The sequence below is a fragment of the Haplochromis burtoni genome, unplaced genomic scaffold (genome assembly GCF_018398535.1).
Source record: "Haplochromis burtoni strain Fernald_Lab_line unplaced genomic scaffold, NCSU_Asbu1 Contig_61, whole genome shotgun sequence".
Classification (NCBI taxonomy): Eukaryota; Metazoa; Chordata; class Actinopteri; order Cichliformes; family Cichlidae; genus Haplochromis; species Haplochromis burtoni.
In genome coordinates, this window is record NW_024582422.1 from 364,272 (window position 1) to 382,640 (window position 18,369).

At 44.5% G+C, this 18,369-nt stretch overlaps 1 protein-coding gene across 1 annotated transcript in view; it reads left to right on the forward strand.

The window, feature by feature from the left end:
* Window positions 1-18,369, forward strand: part of nfia (nuclear factor I/A) — a 133,063-nt gene that overhangs the window by 91,158 nt on the left and 23,536 nt on the right. Inside the window, exons 5-6 of the mRNA XM_042221115.1 lie at window positions 3,585-3,702; window positions 18,027-18,154. Coding sequence (XP_042077049.1) covers window positions 3,585-3,702; window positions 18,027-18,154 — 246 coding nt within the window. The remainder of the gene's footprint in view (window positions 1-3,584; window positions 3,703-18,026; window positions 18,155-18,369) is intronic.

An 18,369-nucleotide genomic window follows, 5' to 3' on the forward strand; every position in this document is an offset into this window, starting at 1 on the left:
CACACACACACACACACACACACACACACACACACACACACACACACACACACAGGATGAAAGATGAATAAACCTGGAGGCCTGCATGCTTCAGACTCCTCCTCCTCCCTCCCCTGCCCTCTGCCACACACACCTGGTGGTGTGCCAGCAGCAGATGGGCACCGTGGCACAAATGACACAAAGATGTTTGACAATTTTAATAATAATCACAATAATAATCATAATAATGAAAGTGTGAATTGGAACAATAAAACAAAGGGAACAGCTGTAAGCGATCAAAGAGGTGCCTTTGCGAGTTCTCACAGAAACACGATGAAGATGTGCTTTAAAGGGGGGGGGGTTACAGTAGTAACCACTGTATGGCGAGTGACCTGAAAGCATCATTAATACAGCGAAGTTGAGCCGAAGCTCCGGCTGGCAGACGTCCAGACAGCAGAGCACCGGCCCCCGGCATTCAAATGCAAGAAGTAAACACAGAGCAGCTTCATTACTGCCAGAAATCTAATCAGCAAGGATACAAATCAACCAGGAGCAGCTGCAGAGTGCTGCCAGCGCCCTCCACAGGCTGCACACGTCAGTGCAGCAGTGCCTCTCAGACAGAGCCCATCAACACCATGTTTCAGCTGTCATCTCATTTATGATTAACCATTAACATCTCAGAGGTTCACCCACAGCCTCAGTGAGCACATGCAGCAGATTATCCATGATTGGCTGCTTTTATATCCTTATCTCTTTTTATTCTTGAAAAAATCAGCTTTTCACTGAATTTCCCAGAGGAACCTACCCGAGGGATTATTAAAGTTCTATTTTTATTCTTAATATTAGATGGTACACCATGCTTTGTGTCTACTGATTATCTTTATTTTTACCACTTTGGACAGTTTCAGTTCAGTTCAGCTTTATTTATATTGCACCAACAACAGTCGCCTCACGGCTCTTCATATCGTAGGGTAAATATCCTACAATGACACAGAGAAACCCCAACAACAGACAACCCCCTATAAGCAAGCTTGGGAGACAGCTGGAAAGAAAAACTCCCTTTTAACAGGAAAAAACCTGGCGGAGCCAGGCTCAGTGAGGGGCGGCCATCTGAGAGACCAGTTAGGTTTACTACTATCACAAGGGCTTATCCATTATTTTTAACAGTTTATGCAACTAGTAAAGGAGTCTAGGACTTGCTTATGATGGCTGTTTTAACATCAATGATTGTTGGCGATCTCCATGTTACCATGGAGATGTTTAAAATGTCTAAACATGAGTTAGCTTAGTGAGCGCGAAGCTTCAGAAAGCAAGTGAACAAAGTGGTGTACGATATAACATGTTCTCAAGGTTTTCAGCAAGACTGCGATAACGAAAATAATCGAGTCTATAGGGGAGTTTGGGATTTGCAGTGCATTATGGGATGAGTAGTTCCTTCACAGTTAAGTCACTCTCCACACGGTTTGGTAGCTTTGCCTTTTTCAACTCAAGACTGGCTTCACTGAAAGCTTCACACTCTTTATGAGTTTGTAAAACCTCAGAGGAGAAGTGAACAAGAAGTTTCCGTCCAAAACTGGAGTCATAAAAAAGTGAACGACAATTATTAAATTACAGGGTAAGTTTACTTGTCCTCAGACGTAAAAACACAGAACAGGTCGACTGTTCGTTACGAGCCGCGGCAGTCACAGGAAACTTGTACATTCTTTATTTTTCAGTTTTTAAATTATCTTTGTTTTTACTTCCTGCTCCCATGGGAAAGGAGTTTAAAACGTCCACACACGAATGACCAACTCTCTGTGTGTGTGGGTCTGTATGTGTATATGTGTAGGTGTGTGTGTGTGTGCATGTGTGCGTGTCTCAGGTCAGCCCTATCTCTGCAGGGCAGAGAGAGAGAGAGAGTGATAGATAGGTGGAGCGAGATCACGGTGCTGAGCTCAGCAGAAAACTCCCCACCAGGTCCTGTCAGTCCTCCCCCTCCCTCCTCCTTCTCCTTTCATCCCATCACACCATCATGCTATCTGTCAATAAAACGATGAAGAGTAGGGATGAGGGTGTGGGGGGGGCTGGAGGCGAGGGGGTAGATGGATGTCCGGTTTTGAAGCTGATTGCTGCCTTTGTTCAGCAGGATTTTCAAATTGAAGCATTTGACAACAAAGAGCCGGATCGCTCCCTCGCTCCCTCCCTCCCTGCTTTAACACGGAGAGCCTCGCAGGGCTTTGTGGAAGAGCTTCTGTCCCCCGAGAATAGGATGGGGGGGGGCAGCAGAACATGAACACATCAGAGAGGAAGAGGGCCACAGCTTGTTGTTGTTGGTAGATGCTAATGTTGCGTGCTAACTGCTCTCATATACAATGATGACATAAACTCCTGTTGTGAGCTAATATTGAATATGTAAACAGAGACAAGCGGTGCTCGGCTGCTCGTCAGGCTGTTTGTTGGGAGCAGTGGCTTTAGAGTCTCATTTATAAAAGGGACTCATTTTTGTCTTTTTTTAAGGAGGGCAGTAATTTTATCACCTCCTGAGCCAATTCATCCGCCCGCCAGATTAGTCCTGACGATCCTCTGACCGTCAGAGGAGACGTTAACAGCTCTGAGCTGAACAGAGTCCCACTACTGCACACACAGGTGGGGCAATTTTAAATGCATACACCTGTGCACTTACTGGAGTGTTTAACGAGGAGCTAAACAACAACACCTGTCCGCACACAATCCCTGCATCATGCGCTTCAGGGTGAGCTCAGAAAACGTTCCCTGGAAGCTGCAGGAGGATCATATGTCGAAGCTAATTTGCTGGTTCTGCTCGGCCAGAAAATCCCAGTGACTGATGCAAACACACAGTCACTCAGAATTTCTCCTTAAAATATTCTCCCAGGTCATTGGTGCTTTAACGTGGAGTTAATCAGGCTGTTCAATCAGTTGTGTTTTTGAAACGCAGGAATATTCACACGAGACATCTAGCGGGACGATAAGTGAAACTTATTTTCAAGGTCTGTCCCTCTCTTGTCCTTCACCTCCATCGGCACCATCTCTCCGTCACTTTACAGTTTTTGTTTTAGAAGTGCAGATTAAGCACAGAGGTTTCTGTTGGTCTAGTTTCCAGGGGACAGGAGGTCCAGGATATAGCCTAACCCCGTCACTGGAAGAATGTGATAAAACTTATGTTATGCTTGTGGCGTGACGGGCGGTCAGATGTCCAGTGACGTGTTGTGTTGCAGCATCTCTTCAGGCAGGAGGAAACACATTTAATAAGAGTCAACCTTTACTTTTTAAATGTGCACTTTGGATGATTAGAAGCTTTAGTCTTCTTTTCTCGTGTGCAGCAGCTTTATGAGACAGTAACTGCTGCCGCAGCAGGCTTTCATTGGAGTGTCCGTACTCCCATGAAGTCTCCTTCACTGCTGGAAGTTTCTTGTCTCCTTTAAGGAAACCTGAAAGTGTCAGTGAGGAGCTTTCACAGCTTGTCCTCCTGATTTTTATAAACATGTTTAATGCACCTTGTTCAGCCTCCAGGTGTGTGTGTGTGTGTGTGTGTGTATGTTCACTGGTTATATAAAAATGTCACCGTATCCGTACTGACACTCTCTGTCTGTCTGTCCGTCCATCAGCGCCCATCGCAGCCGGCACCGGGCCAAACTTCTCGCTGGCCGACCTCGACAGCTCCTCCTACTACAGCATGAGCCCAGGAGCCATGAGGAGACCACTGCCCAGTACCTCCTCCTCCAGGTACACACCAGCACACTCAGCACCTCCTCCTGTTGTTCATGTGACAATTTATCAGTTTTAATGACTGCAGTCAATCAATCGATTGACTAAGGTCAAAGTGTTTCTCAAAGAGGGAAACATGCGCGTCATAGAAAACTCTAAACAATGATCCAATAAGTGCTTTTGTAAAATAGAAGAAGTAGAAAACTGATTCTATAATATTTCATGGAGCACCTGTAATAAAATAAATGGGACGCAGAGTCTGTGCAGTGACTCGCAGCACCTGCGCCCTGTTTAAATAACCTTTGTTGAGCTGTCAGCGGACAGAACGGTGAGGCGTCAGTGCTGAGTGTGAGCGCCACCTAGTGGCCCGTGGACTGACCTTTCAGCGATGCTGGAGAAGTCGCTTCATCATTGGCCGATGTTCCCAAACCAGAACTCGAGATGGCTTCATTTAGTTTTTTACTTCCAAACATTCAAATCCAGATGGTTTATGTTCCAGCCATACAGTGCTCAGAGGACACACAAACAACAAAGAGTTGGTTGGATTTGTGAAATGAAATGACTGCAATGGACAGATGCAAGGATGACGACGGTCACACCCTCGTGCAGTGCACTGGATGGATGCTGTATCACAGACACGATAGGACAGCTGTCAGTATTTCACTAACTCACCTGCAGGGTGTGTAGAGTGTAGAGGCTACGGCAGCTTTGGTCTGTGCATGAACACTAACTGTTTGTTCCTAATGTGGCTTAATGTATGTCTGACAAACACACACACACACACACAACACACACACACACACACACACACACACACACACACACACACACACAGGAGTACGTCGATTGTTCTGTCTGACAACCCTAAACAGCCCTTAGAACACATGTGTCAAAGTCAAGGCCCGCGGGCCACATCCGGCATTTATATCTGGCCCGCGAGATCATTTTATATAGATATATTATTATTGTTATGCATGGCCCGGCGATAGGAGGTGCTAATAATATACAAACAACAGATCCCATAATGCAGCGCTGCAGCCTCCTTGCCGAACGCTAGGCTATTTGGGAACATTCCCGCGTCAATCAAGTCAAACTTCTGTTATTGCGAAGCTAGCCGCTCACAATGGTGGAGAGAAAAGTTGACTCTGAAAGCAGAGCCTTTCAGCGCCAGTGGGTGACTGAATATATGTTTACAGACATTGCTAGTAAACCCGTGTGTCTTATTAGTGTTGCTAATGTGGCTGTAATTAAGGAATTTAATTTAAGACGGCACTACGAGACAAAACATCAGGATAAGCTGAAAAACCTAAATGCAGAGAAGAAACTACAGAAAGTAGAAGAGCTAAAGAGGAATCTGACATTTCAGCAGACTTGTTTTCACCAGAGCAAAATCACAAAGTGAAGCTGTTGTGAAAGCAAGTTTTATTGTAGCAAATCAGCCCAGTACCACTGTAAAGAGCTGCATGATGAAGGTGTGCGACGTCTTGTGTCCAGACAAAATGCAGATTTTGGCAAATGTGAGCCTGAGGAGAAAAACGATTGCTGATGGGGTTTGTGAGATGGCCACTGATTTAAGAACACAGTTGTGTGAAAAAAGCAGAAACTTTATCGCATACTCTCTTGCTGTGGATGAAAGTATAGACATGGTGGACATTGCACAGCTGGCCATCTTCATCCGTGGAGAGGAAATATTGAACATTAAATCGATGCACGGGACAATGACAGGAAAAGACATTTTTTAAAACGTATGTCAAAGTGTAACAAACTTGTTGGACTTACAACAGATGGAGCGCCGGTGTTGTGCAGTGAAAAAAGCGGACTACTCAGCAGGATGCGAGTAAAGATGCAGGAGGAGAACTGTACTGGTGGGTTAACAGCATATCACTGCATCACACACCAGGAAAGGCTGTGTGGTAAAATGGAGCATGTAATGATCACCGTAACGCAAACCGTAAATTTTATCCAAGCTTAAAGGTTTAAATTACCGTCAATTTCAGTCTTTTATGTGGGAAATAGATTCAGAGTTTGCCGACATGCCATCATACAGAGGTCCTTTGGCTGAGTTGGGGAAAAGTTCTCAATAGAGTTTTTGAGCTCAGCAAGGAAACCTGTCAGTTCATGGACATGGCATGTATGATGCGGTGAAGGCATTTCAAGTGAAGCTGTCACAAATGCACCAGTGCAACCTGCCTCACTTTCCCTGTTGCCAAGTAATGTTGAACCAAGTCAGCGCACTTTGCTGAACTGCACCTGTGCAGATTCAGATGGAGCTGCAGTGTAATGATACACTCAAGGCAAAGGTACGACACTGAATGGCCCGCACAGTTTATTAGTTTCCACTCCTGAAGCAATGCCCATCTACATGCGGCTCCAACCTTGTGTTTGCTTTCATTTATTTTTTCTGGGGTTTTGGCAGCATGTTCATATTTCTAACTTGCATAATTTTGACAGGATATATTTTTATGAAGAGCAAAATATTTAAAGTTAAAGTTTATTTTTTTAAGTTTATTTAATCTGGAATAATATTCCTGTCTGTTTTTATTCATATTTATGTTTAAAAAACATTGTTTTAGTGTGTTCAATAAATGTTTATCTTGTTTGGCCCGCGACCTAAAGTGTGCCTTGAGTTTTGGCCCCCTGTGCAATTGAGTTTGACACCCCTGCCTTAGAAGGTACTCACAACTCACTGATATCCTCACAGTGATGGTTTAAACTCAAATGATTATACAAACACTCTCTCTCTCTCTCTCTCTCTCTCTCACTCACACACACACACACACTCTCTCACACACATATGCTTGCAGGGTTTGCCCTGACCTCTTCTCTTAAATCGATGCGGTCGCAAAAGTCGTCTGTCTGCTGAAATACCTGCCCTGCAGCGCACACGCACGCACGCACGCACACACACAGACAGTTAGCTGAGTGTGTGTGTGTGTCCTCTGTCTTCTACACCCTCTCCCCCTCTCTCCTCTCTGACTCCAAACACATCTCCAGAGACCTCCCACACACACACATTACCACACACACACACACGCACACACACACACACACACACACACACACAGAGATCGCTGTGAGGCAGTGAAGCAGATCCATATGGAAATATTTAAGTCTTTACTAATGTCAAAGACCCTCCATTCATACAAACACATCTCAGTGTACAGGCAGGTCACACACACACACACACACACACACTGTTAATGTTTTAACTTCCTGTTAAACAAACAGATCTGGCCAGTGAGGTGTAAACCTGCTGTCTGTGAGTCGTTGCTCTCATTTCTTAGGCTTAAACCTTAAAGTAAAGCAAACAGAAAATGTGTGAAATGCATAAATAACTGCACAAGTACACAAAGACTACAGCTGGGTTTGGAGGGTAAAGGAGGACATGTAAATTTATGTCTTACAGAAAGGTATGAATTCAGACTTTGTCCTTCCTTTTCTTCCTGTCAGGGATGCTCTGGTTTATCCAGTGTGAGCATCCATCAGATGCTGCTGTAAGTCGATGCCTGAGAGTCATTTAGTCCACGGGACGTGTACAGTTTGATCTCATGTCAACCCTCCTCACTGCTCTTTTCTTTTTACCATAAAACGCCACATTGTCAAAGTTCACATGGAGTCAGCCAATCAGTGATGTCAACAAATGAGCACTGGACTCCAGTGAAAGCAAAAATGGCCTCCATGGAAAAGTTCAAGGAAAACACCACTGCTAGCCAAGAAGATCACAAAAGCAAACTGCAAACAAACATCTGGATGATCCCCGAGACTTCTGGGAAATCTTCTGTAGACTGACAAGACAGAAGCTGAACTTTGTGGAAGGTTTCAGTCCCATTACATCTGCATCAAACTAACAGCTTTGTTCCCTTAATGAATGAAATCATCATTTAAAACCTGCACTCTGCATTTACTCAGGTTCTCTTTATTTGATGATCTGAAACATGTGAGTGTGACCAATATGTGGGGAAAAAAAGAAATAAGGGAGGGGCAGGTAGGTGAGATTGAACAGTTGGATGTGTGGGAGGGAGCCTGATGTGCTGGTCTCGGGTTTGGGTGGGACTTCAAACAGCTGATAGCAGGAATCAGAGGGGTCTGTGTGGGTGTTTAGGACTCCACCTGTTCTCCGTTTGAGCTCTGAGCTGGAGAACAGCGGGGTTAATAATTAATATCGACAGATTGCTACAAAAAAGGTGGACGTCAAGTAGGGCTGCACGATTAATCGTTAGAAAATCGCGATCTCAATTCATACTTATGTGCGATCTCATTTCCAAATGACAACGATTTAAAAAAAAAAAAAAAGACGACGACGATTGTACCGCATTTTGATCCGGGACGTAATCTGCATGAAAACAAGCGCTCACTCTTCCTGCTCAACAAATGACAAGGGCGGAGCCTTATACCACGTGATACAGAAGCTGTGCCGTGTGATGCTAAAATTAGCAGGGAAAAAACAACGGAGAGCACGTCAGGGATGACGAGAAAGTGACAGGAGAAAATCCGTCCCGGTCAACCACCCAAACATCAATAACGAGAAAAAAAAAATTTTTTTTTTTTTAAAAAAAAAAAAAAAAAAAAAAAAAAAAAAAAAATTTAGAAAGGAAAAAGAAAAAGAAAATTAAAAAAAAAATATTGTTTTTTTATTTAAAAAAAATTTTTCTTATTAAAAAAAGTGAAAAACACCCAAACATCAATAACGGGAACCTTATACAGCGCTTCCCTATACCCGTCGAACTCCCGCAGGCACAAAGAAATTACGGAGGCTATTACTTATCACCTGACCAAAGATATGGCTCCCATCAACACTGTGCAAAACGAGGGATTTAGGAAAATGATCAACACCCTAGACAAACGCTACACAGTGCCGTCCCGCAACTATTTTTCTATTGTTGCACTACCTGCTCTATACACGCAGTGTCGAGCAACGGTGGAGACGGAATTTCAAGCAGTACAACATTTTGCGGCAACAACAAAACGTGAGACATTTGTTGTTTTTATGTTTATTTATTGTTTTTATGTTCAGTCTCAACTGTTACGAAGTTGATGTGCAGTTAATAAGTGCAATAAATATTTATACTGGAAAAGAAAATCGTGAGAGAATCGTGATCTCAATTCTAAGCCAAAAAATCGTGATTCTCATTTTATGCAAAATCGTGCAGCCCTAACGTCAAGGCAAGAATATATCTGCTGCTCGGTCTGTGGCTTTTTGTGATACTCGGGGAACACGGCGTTGTTTTTTGTAACCGTTTCCTTCGTTGGCGAGTTTCAAAAAAGGGTGGTTTTATTCTTGTCAACATGACGCTCTCATGACTCATCGAGTGACGCTACTGTCCAGCTAATCGGTGGCATGCAGTCTGACGATGCTACATTTTAGTACTGACTAAGAACCCTGGGCGAGCAGGTACTAAAAAAGTACTTGGTAACAGGTACTATGACCTAATGGAAAACCCTGATAACTGTTGTGAACCGTGCCAAGTCGATCCGAGTAGGTACTAATAGAAAAGGGGCTTAAGGCTAACACAAGCTAACAGTACCTAACTAAGGCTAACTACAGCTAACTTAAGGCTAAGGGTAGCTAAATAAATGAGGACACTTCTCACCCTGCATTGACAGCTGAGGTAAACAGTGGACTAACAGCGTTCCACAGAAAATTCTCGGGGAGATCCGTCTAGGTGCGGCTGTTATGGGGTAAACTCAAAATGTTTTTGATCTCTGTTAGCTGACATGTTAGCATGTTTGTCCTACAGAAGCTAACATAGCTAGAATTATGCACTTGAATTGGGCAGTGTAAGAAAACAGAACTCGGTTGACTGCAATCTGTAATCTACTGACATCTAGTGGTGAAAAATGTTACACACTGAAAGTTTAAGATTTGAAAGGTAATTCAAGCATGATTGTGTATGGCAATCTGTTAAATTACTGCAGGTGAAGGGACTTCTCAAACCTGATTTCTTTACATATTAGATTTAAAATGCTGATATTTGTGTTAAAATAATACGATCTCCACATTTTCATAGTCAGGGGATCTTTTTAAGTGAATCGATTAAACAATGGGTGTTCCAGTTATTAATTGTGCCTAGCAAACTGGCACCTGGGTGTAGCACAGGCTGTAAAAGGAGCTGCAGCTCACTCTGAGTCTCTTTGATGTTTTTGGACACTTGTAACCAGCTCTCTCACACACACTCACACACACAGATGCATGAGTGGAGTGCCAGCAGTGCACCTTGGCACTGAAACAGATTTCATGAAAACACACACACACACAAACTTCCTGCCAGTGTGTCAGGAGAGTTGATATTAGACGTAAGGATGTTGGGGATTACAGCTGATATGATGGCTTCACACACACACACAGTGCAAACACTCAAATAGATAAGAAGGCAGATGACCCACTTGGCACCTTCTCGTACCTTCGTCTGTCTTACTATCGCGCTCACACAGACACACACACAGACACACACACACACACACACACACACACACACACACACACACACACACACACACAAACACACACGATGAAAGATGAATAAACCTGGAGGCCTGCATGCTTCAGACTCCTCCTCCTCCCTCCCCTGCCCTCTGCCACACACACCTGGTGGTGTGCCAGCAGCAGATGGGCACCGTGGCACAAATGACACAAAGATGTTTGACAATTTTAATAATAATCACAATAATAATCATAATAATGAAAGTGTGAATTGGAACAATAAAACAAAGGGAACAGCTGTAAGCGATCAAAGAGGTGCCTTTGCGAGTTCTCACAGAAACACGATGAAGATGTGCTTTAAAGGGGGGGGGGGGTTACAGTAGTAACCACTGTATGGCGAGTGACCTGAAAGCATCATTAATACAGCGAAGTTGAGCCGAAGCTCCGGCTGGCAGACGTCCAGACAGCAGAGCACCGGCCCCCGGCATTCAAATGCAAGAAGTAAACACAGAGCAGCTTCATTACTGCCAGAAATCTAATCAGCAAGGATACAAATCAACCAGGAGCAGCTGCAGAGTGCTGCCAGCGCCCTCCACAGGCTGCACACGTCAGTGCAGCAGTGCCTCTCAGACAGAGCCCATCAACACCATGTTTCAGCTGTCATCTCATTTATGATTAACCATTAACATCTCAGAGGTTCACCCACAGCCTCAGTGAGCACATGCAGCAGATTATCCATGATTGGCTGCTTTTATATCCTTATCTCTTTTTATTCTTGAAAAAATCAGCTTTTCACTGAATTTCCCAGAGGAACCTACCCGAGGGATTATTAAAGTTCTATTTTTATTCTTAATATTAGATGGTACACCATGCTTTGTGTTTACTGATTATCTTTATTTTTACCACTTTGGACAGTTTCAGTTCAGTTCAGCTTTATTTATATTGCACCAACAACAGTCGCCTCACGGCTCTTCATATCGTAGGGTAAATATCCTACAATGACACAGAGAAACCCCAACAACAGACAACCCCCTATAAGCAAGCTTGGGAGACAGCTGGAAAGAAAAACTCCCTTTTAACAGGAAAAAACCTGGCGGAGCCAGGCTCAGTGAGGGGCGGCCATCTGAGAGACCAGTTAGGTTTACTACTATCACAAGGGCTTATCCATTATTTTTAACAGTTTATGCAACTAGTAAAGGAGTCTAGGACTTGCTTATGATGGCTGTTTTAACATCAATGATTGTTGGCGATCTCCATGTTACCATGGAGATGTTTAAAATGTCTAAACATGAGTTAGCTTAGTGAGCGCGAAGCTTCAGAAAGCAAGTGAACAAAGTGGTGTACGATATAACATGTTCTCAAGGTTTTCAGCAAGACTGCGATAACGAAAATAATCGAGTCTATAGGGGAGTTTGGGATTTGCAGTGCATTATGGGATGAGTAGTTCCTTCACAGTTAAGTCACTCTCCACACGGTTTGGTAGCTTTGCCTTTTTCAACTCAAGACTGGCTTCACTGAAAGCTTCACACTCTTTATGAGTTTGTAAAACCTCAGAGGAGAAGTGAACAAGAAGTTTCCGTCCAAAACTGGAGTCATAAAAAAGTGAACGACAATTATTAAATTACAGGGTAAGTTTACTTGTCCTCAGACGTAAAAACACAGAACAGGTCGACTGTTCGTTACGAGCCGCGGCAGTCACAGGAAACTTGTACATTCTTTATTTTTCAGTTTTTAAATTATCTTTGTTTTTACTTCCTGCTCCCATAGGAAAGGAGTTTAAAACGTCCACACACGAATGACCAACTCTCTGTGTGTGTGGGTCTGTATGTGTATATGTGTAGGTGTGTGTGTGTGTGTGCATGTGTGCGTGTCTCAGGTCAGCCCTATCTCTGCAGGGCAGAGAGAGAGAGAGAGTGATAGATAGGTGGAGCGAGATCACGGTGCTGAGCTCAGCAGAAAACTCCCCACCAGGTCCTGTCAGTCCTCCCCCTCCCTCCTCCTTCTCCTTTCATCCCATCACACCATCATGCTATCTGTCAATAAAACGATGAAGAGTAGGGATGAGGGTGTGGGGGGGGCTGGAGGCGAGGGGGTAGATGGATGTCCGGTTTTGAAGCTGATTGCTGCCTTTGTTCAGCAGGATTTTCAAATTGAAGCATTTGACAACAAAGAGCCGGATCGCTCCCTCGCTCCCTCCCTCCCTGCTTTAACACGGAGAGCCTCGCAGGGCTTTGTGGAAGAGCTTCTGTCCCCCGAGAATAGGATGGGGGGGGGGGGCAGCAGAACATGAACACATCAGAGAGGAAGAGGGCCACAGCTTGTTGTTGTTGGTAGATGCTAATGTTGCGTGCTAACTGCTCTCATATACAATGATGACATAAACTCCTGTTGTGAGCTAATATTGAATATGTAAACAGAGACAAGCGGTGCTCGGCTGCTCGTCAGGCTGTTTGTTGGGAGCAGTGGCTTTAGAGTCTCATTTATAAAAGGGACTCATTTTTGTCTTTTTTTAAGGAGGGCAGTAATTTTATCACCTCCTGAGCCAATTCATCCGCCCGCCAGATTAGTCCTGACGATCCTCTGACCGTCAGAGGAGACGTTAACAGCTCTGAGCTGAACAGAGTCCCACTACTGCACACACAGGTGGGGCAATTTTAAATGCATACACCTGTGCACTTACTGGAGTGTTTAACGAGGAGCTAAACAACAACACCTGTCCGCACACAATCCCTGCATCATGCGCTTCAGGGTGAGCTCAGAAAACGTTCCCTGGAAGCTGCAGGAGGATCATATGTCGAAGCTAATTTGCTGGTTCTGCTCGGCCAGAAAATCCCAGTGACTGATGCAAACACACAGTCACTCAGAATTTCTCCTTAAAATATTCTCCCAGGTCATTGGTGCTTTAACGTGGAGTTAATCAGGCTGTTCAATCAGTTGTGTTTTTGAAACGCAGGAATATTCACACGAGACATCTAGCGGGACGATAAGTGAAACTTATTTTCAAGGTCTGTCCCTCTCTTGTCCTTCACCTCCATCGGCACCATCTCTCCGTCACTTTACAGTTTTTGTTTTAGAAGTGCAGATTAAGCACAGAGGTTTCTGTTGGTCTAGTTTCCAGGGGACAGGAGGTCCAGGATATAGCCTAACCCCGTCACTGGAAGAATGTGATAAAACTTATGTTATGCTTGTGGCGTGACGGGCGGTCAGATGTCCAGTGACGTGTTGTGTTGCAGCATCTCTTCAGGCAGGAGGAAACACATTTAATAAGAGTCAACCTTTACTTTTTAAATGTGCACTTTGGATGATTAGAAGCTTTAGTCTTCTTTTCTCGTGTGCAGCAGCTTTATGAGACAGTAACTGCTGCCGCAGCAGGCTTTCATTGGAGTGTCCGTACTCCCATGAAGTCTCCTTCACTGCTGGAAGTTTCTTGTCTCCTTTAAGGAAACCTGAAAGTGTCAGTGAGGAGCTTTCACAGCTTGTCCTCCTGATTTTTATAAACATGTTTAATGCACCTTGTTCAGCCTCCAGGTGTGTGTGTGTGTGTGTGTGTGTGTATGTTCACTGGTTATATAAAAATGTCACCGTATCCGTACTGACACTCTCTGTCTGTCTGTCCGTCCATCAGCGCCCATCGCAGCCGGCACCGGGCCAAACTTCTCGCTGGCCGACCTCGACAGCTCCTCCTACTACAGCATGAGCCCAGGAGCCATGAGGAGACCACTGCCCAGTACCTCCTCCTCCAGGTACACACCAGCACACTCAGCACCTCCTCCTGTTGTTCATGTGACAATTTATCAGTTTTAATGACTGCAGTCAATCAATCGATTGACTAAGGTCAAAGTGTTTCTCAAAGAGGGAAACATGCGCGTCATAGAAAACTCTAAACAATGATCCAATAAGTGCTTTTGTAAAATAGAAGAAGTAGAAAACTGATTCTATAATATTTCATGGAGCACCTGTAATAAAATAAATGGGACGCAGAGTCTGTGCAGTGACTCGCAGCACCTGCGCCCTGTTTAAATAACCTTTGTTGAGCTGTCAGCGGACAGAACGGTGAGGCGTCAGTGCTGAGTGTGAGCGCCACCTAGTGGCCCGTGGACTGACCTTTCAGCGATGCTGGAGAAGTCGCTTCATCATTGGCCGATGTTCCCAAACCAGAACTCGAGATGGCTTCATTTAGTTTTTTACTTCCAAACATTCAAATCCAGATGGTTTATGTTCCAGCCATACAGTGCTCAGAGGACACACAAACAACAAAGAGTTGGTTGGATTTGTGAAATGAAATGACTGCAATGGACAGATGCAAGGATGACGACGGTCACACCCTCGTGCAGTGCACTGGATGGATGCTGTATCACAGACACGATAGGACAGCTGTCAGTATTTCACTAACTCACCTGCAGGGTGTGTAGAGTGTAGAGGCTACGGCAGCTTTGGTCTGTGCATGAACACTAACTGTTTGTTCCTAATGTGGCTTAATGTATGTCTGAAGGTGTGTATATACACACACACACACACACACACACACACACACACACACACACACACACACACACACACACACAAGGAGGACGTGATTGGTTCTGATCTGACCCCAACAGCCCTTAGAACACATGTGGTCAAAGTCAAGGCCCCGCGGCCATCCGGCGCGACATTTATATCCGGCCCGCAGATCATTTTATATAGATTATTATTATTGTTATGCATGGCCCGGCGATATGAGGCGCTAATAATATACAAACTACAGATCCCATAATGCAGCGCTGCAGCCTCCTTGCTGAACGCTAGGCTAACTGGGAACATTCCCGCGTCAATCAAGTCAAACTTCTGTTATTGAAGCTAGCCGCTCACAATGGTGGAGAGAAAAGTTGATTCTGAAAGCAGAGCCTTTCAGCGCCAGTGGGTGACTGAATATATGTTTACAGACATTGCTGTAAACCCGTGTGTCTTATTAGTGGCTAATGTGGCTGTAATTAAGGAATTTAATTTAAGACGGCACTACGAGACAAAACATCAGGATAAGCTGAAAAACCTAAATGCAGAGAGAAACTACAGAAAGTAGAAGAGCTAAAGAGAATCTGACATTTCAGCAGACTTTTTTCACCAGAGCAAAATCACAAAGTGAAGCTGTTGTGAAAGCAAGTTTTATTGTAGCAAATCAGCCCAGTACCACTGTAAGAGCTGCATGATGAAGGTGTGCGACGTCTTGTGTCCAGACAAAACGCAGATTTTGGCAAATGTGAGCCTGAGGAGAAATACGATTGCTGATCGGGTTTGTGAGATGGCCACTGATTTAAGAACACAGTTGTGTGAAAGAAGCAAAAACTTTATTGCATACTCTCTTGCTGTGGATGAAAGTAAGACATGATGGACATTGCACAGCTGGCCATCTTCATCCGTGGAGAGGAAATATTGAACATTAAATCGATGCACGGGACAACGACAGGAAAAGACATTTTTTAAAACGTATGTCAAAGTGTAACAAACTTGTTGGACTTACAACAGATGGAGCGCCGGTGTTGTGCGGTGAAAAAAGCGGACTAGTCAGCAGGATGCGAGTAAAGATGCAGGAGGAGAACTGTACCGGTGAGTTAACAGCATATCACTGCATCACACACCAGGAAAGGCTGTGTGGTAAAGTCCTAAAAATGGAGCATGTAATGATCACCGTAACGCAAACCGTAAATTTTATCTGAGCTAAAAGTTTAAATCACCGTCAATTTCAGTCTTTTATGTGGGAAATAGATTCAGAGTTTGCCGACATTCCTTATCATACAGAGGTCCGTTGGCTGAGTTGGGGAAAAGTTCTCAATAGAGTTTTTGAGCTCAGCAAGGAAATCTGTCAGTTCATGGACATGGCATGTATGATGCGGTGAAGGCATTTCAAGTGAAGCTGTCACAAATGCACCAGTGCAACTTGCCTCACTTTCCCTGTTGCCAAGTAATGTTGAACCAAATCAGCGCACTTTGCTGAACTGCACCTGTGCAGATTCAGATGGAGCTGCAGTGTAATGATACACTCAAGGCAAAGGACGACACTGAATGCCGCACAGTTTATTAGTTTCACTCCTGAAGCAATGCTCCATCTACATGCGGCTCCAACCTTGTGTTTGCTTTCATTTATTTTTTCTGGGGTTTTGGCAGCATGTTCATATTTCTAACTTGCATAATTTTGACAGGATATATTTTTATGAAGAGCAAAATATTTAAAGTTAAAGTTTATTTTTTTAAGTTTATTTAATCTGGAATAATATTCCTGTCTGTTTTTATTCATATTTATGTTTAAAAAACATTGTTTTAGTGTGTTCAATAAATGTTTATCTTGTTTGGCCCGCGACCTAAAGTGTGCCTTGAGTTTTGGCCCCCTGTGCAATTGAGTTTGACACCCCTGCCTTAGAAGGTACTCACAACTCACTGATATCCTCACAGTGATGGTTTAAACTCAAATGATTATACAAACACTCTCTCTCTCTCTCTCTCTCTCTCTCACTCACACACACACACACACTCTCTCACACACATATGCTTGCAGGGTTTGCCCTGACCTCTTCTCTTAAATCGATGCGGTCGCAAAAGTCGTCTGTCTGCTGAAATACCTGCCCTGCAGCGCACACGCACGCACGCACGCACACACACAGACAGTTAGCTGAGTGTGTGTGTGTGTCCTCTGTCTTCTACACCCTCTCCCCCTCTCTCCTCTCTGACTCCAAACACATCTCCAGAGACCTCCCACACACACACATTACCACACACACACACACGCACACACACACACACACACACACACACACAGAGATCGCTGTGAGGCAGTGAAGCAGATCCATATGGAAATATTTAAGTCTTTACTAATGTCAAAGACCCTCCATTCATACAAACACATCTCAGTGTACAGGCAGGTCACACACACACACACACACACACACTGTTAATGTTTTAACTTCCTGTTAAACAAACAGATCTGGCCAGTGAGGTGTAAACCTGCTGTCTGTGAGTCGTTGCTCTCATTTCTTAGGCTTAAACCTTAAAGTAAAGCAAACAGAAAATGTGTGAAATGCATAAATAACTGCACAAGTACACAAAGACTACAGCTGGGTTTGGAGGGTAAAGGAGGACATGTAAATTTATGTCTTACAGAAAGGTATGAATTCAGACTTTGTCCTTCCTTTTCTTCGTGTCAGGGATGCTCTGGTTTATCCAGTGTGAGCATCCATCAGATGCTGCTGTAAGTCGATGCCTGAGAGTCATTTAGTCCACGGGACGTGTACGGTTTGATCTCATGTCAACCCTCCTCACTGCTCTTTTCTTTTTACCATAAAACGCCACATTGTCAAAGTTCACATGGAGTCAGCCAATCAGTGATGTCAACAAATGAGCACTGGACTCCAGTGAAAGCAAAAATGGCCTCCATGGAAAAGTTCAAGGAAAACACCACTGCTAGCCAAGAAGATCACAAAAGCAAACTGCAAACAAACATCTGGATGATCCCCGAGACTTCTGGGAAATCTTCTGTAGACTGACAAGACAGAAGCTGAACTTTGTGGAAGGTTTCAGTCCCATTACATCTGCATCAAACTAACAGCTTTGTTCCCTTAATGAATGAAATCATCATTTAAAACCTGCACTCTGCATTTACTCAGGTTCTCTTTATTTGATGATCTGAAACATGTGAGTGTGACCAATATGTGGGGAAAAAAAGAAATAAGGGAGGGGCAGGTAGGTGAGATTGAACAGTTGGATGTGTGGGAGGGAGCCTGATGTGCTGGTCTCGGGTTTGGGTGGGACTTCAAACAGCTGATAGCAGGAATCAGAGGGGTCTGTGTGGGTGTTTAGGACTCCACCTGTTCTCCGTTTGAGCTCTGAGCTGGAGAACAGCGGGGTTAATAATGGGAGGAGTCACCAATGCTGCTCTGTCTCTCTGCAGCTCTGCCAAGAGGATAAAGTGCATGGAGGAGGACGTGGACAGCCCGGGGGAGGAGTCCTACTACCCAAGCCAGGGTCGGTCTCCAGGCAGCGGCAGCCAGGCCAGCAGCTGGCACGACGTGGAGCCAGGTACGTAACCACACCCCCAACGAAACCCCAGCCGCCTCCTCTAATAACAGCCCCGCCATCTTAATACCCCACCTGACCCCGGCCCTAACACTCCCCCCACCTCCACCATGCAGACTCTCGTCATCACACATCCCAGAGCTAACCTGCCGCTCCAACGCAGCCCAGCGGAGCGATGCTACCATGGTGCAGTGTGCAGGTGGTGCTTCCAGCAGGGG